Source organism: Anguilla rostrata, chromosome 5 (assembly GCF_018555375.3).
Source record: "Anguilla rostrata isolate EN2019 chromosome 5, ASM1855537v3, whole genome shotgun sequence".
NCBI classification, from domain to species: Eukaryota; Metazoa; Chordata; class Actinopteri; order Anguilliformes; family Anguillidae; genus Anguilla; species Anguilla rostrata.
The window spans coordinates 23,561,502-23,576,427 of record NC_057937.1 but is presented as its reverse complement, the minus strand read 5'-3'; the positions used below and the strand labels follow the sequence as shown (position 1 = coordinate 23,576,427).

At 41.4% G+C, this 14,926-nt stretch overlaps 2 protein-coding genes across 15 annotated transcripts in view; one reads left to right on the top strand and one right to left on the bottom strand.

The window, feature by feature from the left end:
* The window catches only part of map2k5 (mitogen-activated protein kinase kinase 5), a 235,386-nt gene that overhangs the window by 66,307 nt on the left and 154,153 nt on the right, over positions 1-14,926 (bottom strand). For 2 of the 14 annotated variants that reach the window (XR_010330020.1, XR_010330021.1), the window contains one exon: positions 9,320-9,455. The exons of 8 other annotated variants lie outside the window; for them this stretch is intronic. Coding sequence is in view for 4 of the 6 variants with exons in the window: in XM_064335646.1 (XP_064191716.1) it covers positions 8,670-8,701; positions 9,320-9,455 (168 nt within the window). In the remaining 2 variants the exon portion in view is untranslated. Of the gene's footprint in view, positions 1-8,374; positions 8,702-9,319; positions 9,509-14,926 lie in introns of those variants that run through there. 4 more of the 14 variants (XM_064335652.1, XM_064335656.1, XM_064335646.1 and 1 more) reach the window with 3 other exon arrangements.
* Positions 10,432-14,237, top strand: LOC135256012 (uncharacterized). The gene is made up of 4 exons (XM_064337886.1): positions 10,432-10,490; positions 12,429-12,675; positions 12,860-13,225; positions 13,421-14,237. The coding sequence occupies exons 1-4, from the start codon at positions 10,432-10,434 to the stop codon at positions 14,210-14,212; spliced, it is 1,464 nt and encodes a 487-aa protein (XP_064193956.1). The 3' UTR covers positions 14,213-14,237.

Genomic DNA, 14,926 nt, shown 5'->3' with positions numbered 1-14,926 from the left:
AGGGGGTGCTTGTTAAATGAACGACCAGCACAACAATGGTGGCACTGTAAAACTCATATTCAGCATCGTTATTGTGTATCGCTTACTAATGAAACTAGTGCACAGAGCTTCTGTTTTCAAGTCATGGTTTGGTTGCAGGGGCAATGAATGTCTGAGTTCAGCAATCTAGGCATTGAGCAAAGGGGTTAAGAAAATGATTTTTTTTTTTAAACCAAATAAAACTTGTGCAGATTTGTGTTTGTGTTTCAGTCATCATTTCTTCATCCATATACTGAAATTATTTGTGCTCTTTTATTGTAAAAACACATGCTGTTTGCACTCACATGCAAGAGAGAAATATGTGACGACATAGCTGCTAATTTCGTGGTCATCAGGCTGATGTAGGAGTTTCAGTAGCTTACAAAGTAATAAAATGTATTCATGTTTTTTTAAATTTTGTGACAGCCATTTGTATTTATGGGTAAGTGCAGAAGGCTAGTATAAAATTAAATTCAAACACCGTTCAATTTCTAATTATATTTTTCATTACTTGCACCTTTTCCCTTTGGATTATAGAATGTAATAAAAATTAATTAAATTCCTGTTACAACTACTATTACTACTTATTAATTGTAGCATTCAGCAACAAAAAACAAATGTGATTCAAGTGAATACATTAATCAAATGTCGTGAAATTAATAAGCTACTGTAAAACCACATTTTTGCACTCAACACAAATAAAATAATGTGTTAAAATAATGGATAAACCCATGAGATGGCATCACTGTCACATACTGAAGCAGTATAATTTGCTCAGTTTTGATAATTTCTTAAAATTTTCGTACATTAAATTGGTTTTTAAATGTTTACAAAACTTAGCACCAGATATTTTATGCAAGTTTATAAGCAGGCAAAATAGTAGTAGGATCACCAGGGGCACAGTAAGTGGCAATTGTAAAATCGCACGCCGTAAGACCTCCTTTGGGCAGTCAGCTTTTTCCATAAAGGGCTCTCAATTGTGGAACATGCTGCCAACCGAAATAAAATTAACTCAAGATATTAAGGTTTTTAATAAAAATGTTAAAGGCTAGCTGAAGCTAAATCAGAGCTGTATGCATGTTTAATTACTTCATGATTTTTTTTTTTTTTAATTAAGTTTTAAGTATTTTTTTTAAGTAAGTTTATTTAGTAATTAAAATTTTTAAATAATCTTTAAATAATGTTGTATAATTAAATGTTTTTGTATTTCTTTTTTTCTTATTAAAAGCCTAACTAGGGACAGGTGTTGGAAACTAGCAATAGCTATAATCTCTGTATGCGATACATCAGTTACATCAACTTTTGTAATGAGTGGTACTATGTTAACTTACATTGTCCCTACCAAATAATAAATAAAAAATAATAAAACTTCCATTGCAAAAGAGGTCTACAGCTGGAAATACATCTTGCACATGATATGATGTGTTCTTCAGGCAAAGTTGTTCATTGAAAGAAGCTGAATCTGTTGATGGAAGTGTACATAAGATGTAGCTAGACATGCAACTTGCTTGAAACCTAAATTAATTCTACAGTGTAGCCTTATGGCCAGTTTACCAAAAATGTTAGAATTACCATGTTTAAATGTCAACATACATACCAAGATTTCAGATGATCTGCCATAGCTAAGCCCGTGATTGTGTCAAGTTGGTTGGCAATGTTTTTTGATATATCATATCATCTTTGCATATACTGCAGCATATACATCCACAAAGATGAAGCATGCTAAGTTTTAACTTCATTAGCAAAACATTTGAGAAATTATAGGACTTTTTTATTATTCTTAGATTTTTTATTATTATTCAATGTCATATATTATTTCTATTTCATAGCTGCATCAGGAAGCATAAGTTCACCAAATTTAGCATGCAGTCACAGAGACTTGCATTGCACAACAGTACCATGACAAAGCGTCCATGAGCTACTTTGGTCAAAAAGGCCACATCCAACAACTACTGATTGGCCGTGGACCAGATACTGTTAAAAATTGAAAATGGTTGCCGCGGTAGATTATTGAGGTACAGCTGTTCATTGTAGCCGAACCTACCGATACAGATGCATGATCGTAAACTTAAAGCAACTAGATATACACTTATTCAAAACTTGATATAATGCAATAGCCCCCCATAATGGCCTATTAACCACAACTAACTTATAGAGTAGTACAAAGTCAGGTGAACATACATACCAAGTCTCATGAGCATCATCCATGGGGAAGCCTGTCAAATACCTACTAAAATCTGAATGGATGATGACACTCATATTTTCTAAGATACTACTAGTTTCTTGCAAGTACTTTTGGAACATTCAGCATAGACATAACATTCAAACTTCAACTTCAACATTCCATACAAAACTTTCTCTTACAGTGCTACCTTTGCTGTCTCAGAAACATCCATTGCACATAAATGGAAAATCTTTATAACGATCGGACAAAGTAGGTTTACTCAAAAATTCAAAATGACTTTTCAAAACCGATATTGGAGACAGGGTTGTTCATCTGAAGGATGCAAGATCTACTGATGTAAATGACATGATTTCATGCTAAGCACAGCCAAAGATACAGTCTTTGAAATCCTGCATTTATGTTAAACTCACAACGACCAACTGATCCCACATTTTACATGGCAGTACCAATTCAAGTGTTCAACATGCTCACCATGTTTCATGGTGACTGACCACTGTATCCCATCAAATGGCTGCAGATATCCAGTTGGCTGATAGCGGCCCTGTATATTAAGATATCTATAGATATTTGCAAGCCCTGGTGGAATTGTTCAGAGATGGAGTTTACTTTCAACCTGATTGGTAAAACAGTGGAAGAGCTATGGGCATTGTAAGAGCCATAATAAGAGAAAATATATTTATATACGAAGATATATTTTGTGATTTTATATTTTGAAATTATGTACATATTTGTTCATTGAAATATTAGTTTCAGTTATTGCTACAGTAATTCATATTTGTTGACTATTTCAGATCTTAATATTTTTTCCTTTGTATTTTATGTAGGCATAATACATTCCCTTTAATTTAGATGCTCCATTACCTTTAACCATGTCACTGTCTTTAGCATCAGTCGGAGTTCTTCATTCATGGAGCAACACAGTTTTGACTGAGACAGAAAATGAGACAGAAAACGAGACAAAAATAACCTGTAACTTTTGCATTTTTTGGCTGGACCGCAACAGCGAGGCCAGCCCTACAAACGCGAATGTCTGTGACTGAGTCACTGAGTGATGAAGTTAGACCATTGGTCGGCCGGATGAAGTGTGTTAGGTCCAGCCATATATTAGATTTTGACCTGGTCTTGTTAACTAAACCTTTTGAAATGGAGTTACTGGTTTCCAGAAATGTTATTTCGCATCAGACTCATTGCTTTTTACATGGACTCTAACTCAGTAGTTGCACATTTGAAAATCAGAAAGAGTGCTGCTACATGTTAGTCAAAAAACTCTGCTCATCAAGGACGATGGATGCCACGCAACTCGCCAAGGATAGATGACACAAATAGCAGGAGTTTCACGGATGAATGACCACGTGAAAATCATTAGCAAGGCAAGAAAATAAGGTACTGTGGATGCTGAACTGGAAATAATTATCAAATTAATTTGCCAGTAAATTGAAAGAAAAGGATAAAGAAGGCTAAAACGAATCTGATGCTGAAGCTAGCCAAATCAAAGTCAAAGCTTTGCTAATTAAGTCAAGAGCATTCAGAGAGCTACATTTTGTGGAACTGGTTTATGTCATTGAAGTTTGAAAACAAGCTATTTTTGGAGAGTCTTTGCACTTAAAAGGAAATTGCTAGGCAATAGTTTTGTTGGAAAAGGAATCTGAAGAGTTTTGAAGCTTTTGCAAGCAGTTTGTGCATTGATTAACCCCTTAGCGCACATGCCAAATTTGGCCAATCCTTGCCCACTTAAATAGGGGTACCCTATTTAAAGCTTTGTAACTCCAGATGTGAACACCACAGAGACTTGAAAAATGGCTTAAATGAAGCAAAACATCTGTACAATTTACAATACTAATGCATATTAGTTTATATTCATAATTTGGGAAGAAATAAAGTGCCATAAATGCAATTGTCTAGACAAAAAATCAAAAATGAATTTGCACTTTTTTACTTTTCAATGAAATACTGAGAGATTGCATATATGGCTACGCTGTCAAAATGCCCAAGGAGCAGCTGAGTCTGGCAAGGTGTGGTACATTCCTAACCACAGAGTATACCACCCAAAGAAAAAGAAGATCTGCATAGTCTTCGATTGCACTGCTACATACCAGACCTCTCTTAATGGGCAGTTACTTCAAGGGCCAGACCTCACCAAGATGCTCATTGCTGTCCTAACAAGATTCAGAGAGGACCTGATAGCACTGATGGCGGATATTGAATCCATGTTCTATCATGTGGGAGTGCCGGATGAAGATGCTGCTCTTCTTCGATTCCTGTGGTGGCCAGAGGGCGATCTGAGTGGAGAGATGGAGGACTGCAGGATGACTGTACACCTTTTTGGTGCCACATCTTCACCCAGTTGCGCTTCCTATGCCCTGAGAAGAACGGCAGAAGATGGAAGAGAGACAACAAGTCCAGAAGTGGTTGAGACAGTGCTCAAAAACTTTTATGTGGACGACTGCTTAAGATCAGTGCCATCAGAGGATCTGGCAGTTGACCTGGTAAACGACCTCCAAGCTTTACGTTCCAAAGGAGGTTTCCATCTGACTAAGTGGGTGAGCAACAGCAGGAGTGTCTTGTTGTCTATCCCAGAAGAAGAAAGGGCCACTGGAGTCAAAGACTTGGACCTAAGCCACAACACACTTTCTATGGAGCGAGCCCATGGTGTCCAATGGTACACGAAGACTGACAGCTTTAAGTTCCAGACGAATGTGCAGGACAAGCCTATCACAAGACGTGGAATCTTGTCCATTGTCAGCTCAACTTACGACCCTCTTGGATTTTTGGCACCGCTCATACTGCCAATGAAGCTTATCCTAAGAGACCTGTGTAAGAAGAAGCACGGCTGGGATGAGAAGATAAAAGAAGGTCATGCTCAGAAGTATGGCTTTCAGACCTGGAGCTACTTGAAAGCTTTAGTGTATGCAAATGCATCAAACCAGAAGGGTTTGGACTCACACAGAAGACACAGCTGCACCATTTCACCAACGCCAGTGAGGATGGCTACGGCACAGCTACCTACCTTCTCCTGACTAACGACGAGGGCAAGAAGCACTGTCAAGGGTAGCACTGCTGAAGCACATCACTATACCAAGACTGGAGCTGACGGCAGCCATTGTCGCCATCAAGATAAACAAGATGCTCAGACATGAAATTCAAGTCCCACTCCAAGAATCCATCTTTTGGACGGATAGCACTATGGTACTGAAGTACATCTCAAATAAAAGCACTCGCTTCAAAATGTTTGTAGCCAACCGAATCACAGTGATAAGGGAATATTCTCAGTCTTCACAGTGGCAGTATGTCAACTCTACATTAAATCCAGCTGATCAGGCATCGAGGGGATTAAAAGCTGAGACCTTCATCCAAAGTAAGACTTAGATTCAAGACCTCCTGCTGAAACCAGAAAGTGACTGGCCAAAGCGACATGATCAAGTGAGTTCATTTTCAGAAGATGACCCTGAAGTCAAGAAGTGTGCTACAGTCAACATAGTAAGTGCAGAGGAGAAAGTTGACTCAGCGAACAAGCTTATCACTCACTACTCAGAATGGCTACGGCTCAGGAAGTCAGTAGCATGGTTTCTCAGACTCAGAGGAATACTGATACAGCTGAAAAACAAGAGGAAAGAACTTGAAGCTACAATTAGTCAGGCTGAGAGCAACCCAGAAAAACAGAAAACGCTCGTCAAACAGCACCTGAAGAAACACAAGCCGACAATGGAGTCAAGCCCACTCTCTCTGGAGGACTTAGCCAAAGCTGAAGTAGAGCTTATACACTTCAGTCAGCTACAGGAATACACAGATGAAATCAAGGCCCTTCAGAAAGACACTCCTGTGAAGAAAAACAGTCAAATCTATAAGCTGGACCCCATTCTGCAGGATAGAATACTGAGAGTCGGTGGCAGGCTCACTAAAGCTGCTATGCCACAGGAGGCTAAGAATCCAGCAATCCTCTCTAAAGATTCACATCTCGCCAGTCTCATACTACAACACATCCATCAAGAAATTGGACATTGTGGGCGCAACTTCATGCTTGCAAAACTTCGTCAAAAATACTGGATTCCCCAAGCTAATTCAGCTATCAGGAAAATCACCCGAAGGTGCACAGTGTGCAGGAGACTCAACACAAAAGCTGGAGAACAAAAAATGGCAGACCTGCCAGAGGAGCGCTTGTTATCTGACCAGCCACCCTTTACTAATGTTGGGGTTAACTACTTCGGATTGTTCGAAGTCAAGCGTGGGCGTAGCCTTGTCAAAAGATATGGCGTGCTCTTCACCTCGCCATAAGAGCTGTGCATATCGAAATAGCCCACAGTCTGGACACTGATTCCTGCATCAACGCCCTATGTCCTTTATATGCAGAAGAGGACAAGTAACACTCATGCGCTCAGACAATGGGACTAATTTTGTTGGCGGGAAAGAGAGCTACGTGAGGAAGTTGAAAAGCTGAATCAGGCATATAGATACATAACACCATGATGCATAAAGGAATCAAATGGATATTCAACACACCAGCAGCCTCCCACCACGACGGTGTGTGGGAAAGACAAATCCGCACGGTAAGGAAGATTCTCAACTCAGTGCTCAAACTTCAGCCGCTAGATGATGAAGGTCTCCAGACCATCATGTGTGAAGTTGAAGCAATCATCAATAACAGACCAATCACTAAGACATCGGATGACCTTAATGACCTAGAGGCACTAACACCCAACCATTTGTTGCTACTGAAAACACAACCCAGCATCCCCTCAGGAATCTTCACCAAAGATGATCAGTATGCACGACAACGTTGGAAACAGGTCCAGTACATGGCTGATCTGTTCTAGACCAGATGGACCAGAGAATACCTGCCACTCCTTCAGGAATGACAGAAGTGGTCCAGAACAAAAAGGAACTTCCTACCAGGAGATGTCGTCTTGATAGTAGACGAATCTGCCCTGCGCAATTCTTGGATAATGGGAAGAGTAATAAAAACATTACCGGACTCCAGAGGGGCAGTATGTCAAGTCATGTCAAGTCTGCTTTTTACATGGACTCTAACTCAGTAGTTGCACATTTGAAAATCAGAAAGAATGCTGCTACAGACATTTAGTTAATTGGTTCTTATAGCAGCACCTATTGACAGAGAAAAGCCAAAACTTGTGGACATCCTCAGAATCGCTTGCTGTAGTTGTATATCACATTTTGTGAGGATTGAACATTACATTCATAAGTTATAGCTTTTTCATAAAATTGGCCAAGCCCACAACCATTTAATGACATTCAGCAGCCATATTTGTTAGAAAAGTGAACATTTGTTTGATAATTTATTGAGGGTCAGACTCCAAAGATTCTTTCTAGCCTAATTTGGTGACGATGGGTCAAACTATCCCAGACTACTTTGCAAGAGTAGGCAGAAATTTTGGCAGGCGCAAATTAAATTAGGAAATTCGTTTTGTTCGGCATGAGCCAAGGAATCTGGGGAAAAACTATTTTGATTTATGGGGTAAATTTATTGAAGTTATAGTCCAAAATGTAAATAGTTGTGTTAGAGTGCAGCAGGGCAAAGCAACATACCTGCTAAGTTTCATAGCTCTATGATTTACAGTTTTTGCTCCACACTGTTTTAAGGAAGAAAAATAACAATAAAAATAAATACAGCTTCAGCAATGCATAGGGTCCAAGCACACATAACCAATATTACACCACTCCATGCCAAAATCATGGCCAAAGGGAGGTAACCCTGTGTCACTGTGCCAGGCTTCAGAGGTCTCACCCATGTGTTTAGCCCAAAACTGGGGGCAGACTTTAATAGCTAATAGCATTTCCAATATTTCTGGCATTTCCAGCAATCCAAGATGGCAGCAACATATAAGGTAAAGGTATATATTCCAGATGAGGAAGTTGATCATCGCATCAAGTTTTTAAGGTCTAAAAGACAACAGTGATTTTTCGCATTAAAAAGAAATATTGAACTGTACAGCACTAACATATGATTTATTGGGGCAACATTTTAGCATTTGGCACAGGATGAGTGTGCCAATGTAGCAGCCAAATTTCATCAATTTACATCAAACAGTTTGGCAGCTATTAACATTTCAGTGATTAGCCACACTAAAGAAAATTTTCTTGGGAGTGGGTCAGAACTCAGAAGAGTACATACGATGATGTATGTATTACTGTATAACATTTTAATTTTTTACATTGTGTCATATTTTAAGGTGGGCACTGGTAGTTTCAGGCATCATCTGTCCAGACTGCGGAAACTGATTTTCATACGTGGAATGTAACCTGGTGGGGAAGGAGTCGGAACTGGTCTGTGAGGTTGTGAGGTACCTACTAGATATAGTTGGCCTCACCTCTAACCACAGTGTTGGCTCTGGAACCAAACTCTTTGATGGGAGCTGGTCTCTCTCCTACTCGGGAGTTGTCCAGGTTGAGAGGTGCCGGCGGAAGTGGGGATACTCACAAGCCCCCGGGCTGGTGGCCACTCAGTTGGAGTTTACTGCAGTGGACGAGGTCGCCTCAAAGCGACTGCATGCAGCGGAGAGGAAAACTTTGAATGTTATATATGCTTATGCACCAAATAGCAGCTCAGAGTATTCGGCCTTCTTGGAGAAGATGGGAGGGGTGCTGGAAAAGGCCCCACCTACTGACTCCATTGTCCTACTGGGAGACTTCAATGCTCATATTGGCAATGACAGGGAAACTTTGAGGGTTGTGATTGGGAGGAACGGCCTCTCTGATATGAACCCAAGCGGTGCTTTGTCATTGGACTTCTGTGCTGGTCATGGTTTGTCCATAATGAACATCATGTGTTCATGGGTGCACGTGGTGCCAGAACACCTTGGGCTAATGGTTGATAATCAACTTTGTGGTTGTTTCATCAGACTGGTGGCTATTTGTGATGGATATTCGGATGAAGAGAGGAGCAGAGCTGTCAACTGATCATTATCTGGTGGTGAGTTGCATCAGATGGCAGAGGAAGCTACCAGACACACTGGGTAGGCCCAAGCATGTAGTGAGGGTCTGCTGGGAAAGCCTGGCAGAATAATCTGTCATGAGGGATTTCAACTCCCACCTCTGAGACCGCTATTCCCATATCCCGGAAGAGCTTGGGGACATTGAGTCTGAAAGGACCCTGTCCAATACCTTGATTGTGGAAGCAGCTACAAGAGGTTGTGGTCAAAAGCTGGCTGGTGCATGTCCTGGCAGCAATGTAAGGACCCGTTGGTGGACTCCAGCGGTGAGAAAGAGGTATTCCGGGCCTGGTTGGTGTGGGGAACCTCTGATTCAGCAGACAGTAGGGGTGTACAGAGACGTCATTATCTGTATCTGCATCTGTTCAACCAACAAAATTATCTGTATCCGTATCTGTATTCGGATATAAGACCGGAAGTGGGTGTGGTTTATACCGGAAGTCACGTTAAATCAGGCAAATGTTGTATTTTTTTAACCTAACATTAATTGCCAATGCAATTGCTGTGCCTTCAAAGCATCAAATTGATTTAATATTGGCATATAATTAATTATGAAATATATTTCCACATCCTCATACTGTACTTCTCATCTCTCTCTCTTATTTATTTTTAACTAAACTAAGTTTTATGAACTGTCTGAACCCCACCACCCCCCCCCTTCCCCCTTAACTGGGGTACATTGAACAATCAGAAACAGAAAAAAATGTTTTATGAATCGAAAGATTCAAACTAATTACAGTACAGATATGTGGAAACATGTCCTTCAGTTGAATGGAATAATCTTAAATTCCAATGATGCTGCGTTCGCGTTTCTTGATGTGTTAACGTTACTGCAGTTCGCTAGGGAAACGTGAATTACTACATTACATAACAGTAATAGCCTACATGAACTTTTTTTGCCTGTTTATTTTTATTTATTTATTTTTCTCCCCTACTGAACTAAGTTTGGATAGTATACAAACCATCAGATGTCCTCATATTTTCCCTTGGTGGCAACTGTTACCATGAATGGATTTCGTGTTCATTATAGCCAAGACCTATGACTGATACATACATCATGTTACATCTTAAACGGATGAATATTGACTGAAATACAAGGTAAAACATCAGTTTTTTTCAATATTTTGACTGGGGTTTTTTTTATTTTTAATGGAGGAAATTAACACATACAGCTAAAAACTACAGGTTCTAAGCTTCATTTTGATGTATAGGTTGCGGGGGTTTGAAAGAAATCCAGCTGCCACACCAGGCTTGCGTCTTGCTAGCTCCCGCACCTCCTCCTCGATGCGAGAGTTTCCTCGAGTGATAGTCGGGAACGGTCAGCTCTCAGCCCGCTGCCTGCTGTGCGCTGCCTTGGTGGGGACGACTACAGAATATAGCGATCACTTTTCAATAATGTGTAGTAAATTAAATGACTAGTTAGTGAAATCGAAGTCCTATGTTGCAAACAGAATGGGCATTTTTATTTAGTGGCCATCCAATGATATGAATCGATTTGAAGAAACATAATGGCTGACACACAGAACTTGTTTATTAAACGTTTTGCAGCGCAATGGCTCAAAGTTTGTTGGTGTGTGTAACTTGTGCCCCCCCCCCCCCTCCCCCGCCCGTGCATAGAGGCTATGAGAACTCAACATGGGGCTGACTTTTTTTTTTCCCGAATCCAAATAATAACAAGCAACTTTGGGTAGAATAAACATCTGTTTCCATCGCATTTTTCGTGCCTTCCCGAATACTGTATTTGGATTCGGATACATCCCTATTTATCACTACCACTTATTTCCACCCTCTTTATAATAAAAGCATCCCCAAACACACTGTGTACCTGATTACCTGATCTTCTGAATTTCGAAGTGTAACACCTATTGCTTAATGATTTTACATTGAAGGTATGGTAGCCAGCATGCATGTTAAACTATATACAGTAAATGAAAAAAGGCAAATTTGATGTAACTTCAACCTTAAGATCGCCTCTAGTCAAACCTAGCAAAGAAAATGGCAAGCTGCTAGCAAACACCCAGTCCGACATAGGAGATCCATGTCCCTTCTTCCCTTACCGCCCCCCTGACTTCTAACATCTGACCCCGCCCCATCCCGCAGGGATTTTACCGCAAAAATTCTAATTTAGTTTTTTAATTGAAGGGTGAAACCATTTTCAAGGCCGTTATACTGTAGAAAACAGAATATAGCTATATGTTAAGGATCAACTGAACACAGCAGTTGTGTGAGTGGAGGGGGTGGGGAGAGGAGGAGAGATTTATGGCCAGCTTGCAGCTCTCATCAGAGCAGGAAGGTGGGAGAAGGGAGGGGGACTGACAGAGATATAATTCAGCCTGTGCATTTGAACTAAGTTCTACCAGTAAAGTTATTGTTGTTCAGCAAAAATTTATCATAGCAACGTATACTTTTTCATGGACAGCACACCTTAACCAAATATCACCCATACCAAATTTGGTGTTTATTGGAAGTAAGGGCATATCTGCAGTAATGATTTGAATACTGCAATTTTTAAGTGCTGTAGCGCCACTTTGGGTGGTCGGTTCATAAAATGTGACACACATGATCTACATGTGTCCTTTTAAATTTGTATATTTCCTAACTTTGAAAAGTGGCTGGATTTTCAGGAAGTGTGGTCAAATATATCTTCCACAGTTTTTGCATATTCACAAATGAATATCACGGATGTACATCAAATGGGATGGGCATAATAGTTTTTTAAGTGTTGCAATTTTGCAGGTGGTACATGACATTTGCATGTGTGTCATGCATAATAAATCGGCAGCCATATCGAACATGCCTGGAAAATGTTGTGCATGAGCATAAGAAAAATGTAGTGTGAAGTAGAAGGAAAAAGATAATAAGAATAATACTAGTACAAATGGGGGTGCACCGATCATTAATTAACTTTTATGGCTGATTCCATTTGCCGATTTTTAAAAGCCAAATCAGTCGATTCAGATTCCGATGGCTGACTTTTAAAGTTTAAAAAAAAAAAAAGTATTTTTAAAGCAACAGGTAACAAATAAAACATAAGGTTATTTATTTGCTCTATAGGCTACCAATACATTCAGACACTTTCATTATTATTCTTCTAATTATTATTGACATTATTGTTGCCGTAGCCACACAGTGAAGGAGCTCTGATTGTTGATCTTTTCTCAACTGATTAAAGAATAGTTCATTTTGACAGCTTCACACCACGTTAGAAGACGTTTCAATGCAATGATGGACGTAATGACATCTGCCGTGTCATTGTTTTCTGTTTTTTCCTCTCTCCTCAGCCAGCCATCTGCACGCCCTCAGTCCTCGCTCACTGCTGACGACTTTGCAACCTTCTTTGACGAGAAGATTGCAGTCATCCGCAACTCCTTCTGCACTCCACCTCACCCTATGCTCCCCTCCCCCTGTCTCTCCACTCCTCTGCTTACGGTCACTGGCTCCCAACTCCCCACCCCTCAACCTGTACTCTCCCCCTCCCTCACCATTTCCCCTTGTTTCTCCGACTTCTCTCCCCTCACCGATTCTGAGGTTTCACAACTCCTACTTTCCCATCGCCCCACAACCTGTGCCCTTGACCCCATTCCCTCACCACTCCTCCAGGCAATCTCACCCGAGATTCTCCCATTCATCACCTCCCTGGTTAACTCCTCCCTGACATCCGGCTGCTTCCGTCAACCTTCAAGAAGGCCCTCATCTCCCCCTCCTGAAAAAGACTACACTAGACCCCTCCATCATTGGAAACTACAGACCGGTATCTCTCCTTCCATTTCTGTCAAAAACCATTGAACGTGCTGCATCAAATCAACTCTCTGTGTTTCTTTCACAGAATGAGCTCCTCGATCCCCATCAGTCTGGATTCAGACCAGGCCACTCGACAGAGACCGCACTCCTCTCTGTCAACGAAGCTCTCCACGCAGCCCGAGCAGCCTCCCTCTCCTCCGTCTTATTACTTCTGGACCTATCGGCAGCCTTCGACACAGTCGACCACCCCACCCTCCTGTCCTCCCTATCTGCAATGGGGATCTGTGGCACAGTCCTCAATTGGATTGAGTCTTACCTCTCAGATCGCTCCTTCCAGGTAGCCTGGGCTGGTAAAGTATCTGCGCCACACCCCCTCACCACCGGAGTCCCACAGGGCTCGGTCCTTGGTCCTCTCCTCTTCTCTCTCTACACCCAGTCCCTTGGCCCTGTCATCACAGCTCATGGTATGTCTTACCATTGCTATGCTGATGACACACAACTGTTTCTCTCCTTCCCACCCTCTGACACACAGGTCTCAGCCCGCATCACTGCCTGCCTGAGTGATATTCAGAGCTGGATGGTCCGCCACCATCTCAAGCTCAATCCAGGTAAGACAGAGCTCATTTATATTCCGGCTCTTAACTCCCCTCTCTCTGATCTCTCTATCTCCCTAGGTAATACCATCCTCACACCATCACCCTCAACTAGAAACCTTGGCGTGGTGATGTCCCTCACCGAGCACATTTCAGCAGTGACACGTTCATGCAGGTTCTTCCTGTATAACATCCGGAGGATCCACCCCTTCCTCACAACTTACTCGACCCAACTCCTCGTCCAGGCAGTGGTCCTGTCCCGCCTGGACTACTGTAACTCCCTGCTTGCTGGCCTCCCAGCATCATCTATCAGACCCCTGCAACTCATCCAGAACGCAGCAGCGCGTCTGGTCTTCAACCTCCCCAGACATTCCCACGTTACCCCCCTGCTCACCACCCTCCACTGGCTCCCCGTGATGGCTCGCATCAAATTTAAAACATTAGTGCTTGCCTTCAAAGCAGCCAGGGGGTCAGCCCCTCCCTATCTACGTCAACTCATCAGACCCTACACCCCAGCTAGACCTCTCCGTTCTGCTGCCACATGTCGCCTGGTCCCTGCCCCGGCTCGCACCAGCACCCGGTCACGCCTCCTGTCTGTTCTAGCCCCACGGTGGTGGAATGACCTTCCTGTGCAAGTCAGAACAGCAGAGACCCTGGCCGTCTTCAAACGTAGACTGAAGACTCACCTCTTCAAGCTACATCTCACCTCATCACCCCCCACTACCCTCTAACATCCATTAAACCTCAACTGAGTAACCACGCGTCATGTTATTTTCATGTAACTAGGTTCATCTACAACTAGGTGGGTGGGGGGTGGGAATTTATATATATTTAAAAAAAAAAAAAAAAAAAAAAAAAGGGGTACAATTCACACTTTTTGCAAAGTTATACCTATTGTAGCTCTCTTGCAGGAATGTTGTAAAGCGCTTGTCTCTGAGTTTTGTAATGCACTTGTTGTAAGTCGCTCTGGATAAGAGCGTCTGCTAAGAATCTATAATGTAATGTAATGTAATGCCGTAGTCGCTGCGGAAAAGTCGATATCCGGTAAGCTCTCAAAAGGTGCAAGTACATTTTTAACTTGAAGGTGGGTTACCTTTATAAGATAATGTTGAAAATCCAAATCTTGCACTAGCTAATTATTCATCATACTTTTACGAAGATATTGTTGAGCCACTATTTAAAAATGTGTAACTCCAGGATTGAACATCACAGGGACTTGGGAAATGGCTTAAATGAAGCAAATGGTACCTTTGTGCCATTTTAAATACTAACTTAGATTAGTTTATATTTATGATTTAGGAAGAAAAAAAGCGCCACAAATGCAATTGTCTCAGCAAAAAGCAAAAAATGAACTTGTTCTTTTTTTAGTTTGCAATGAAATACTGAGAGATTGCATATATATATATAGCAGGTTAAACTATATATATCCTGCATCAAAAACTCCT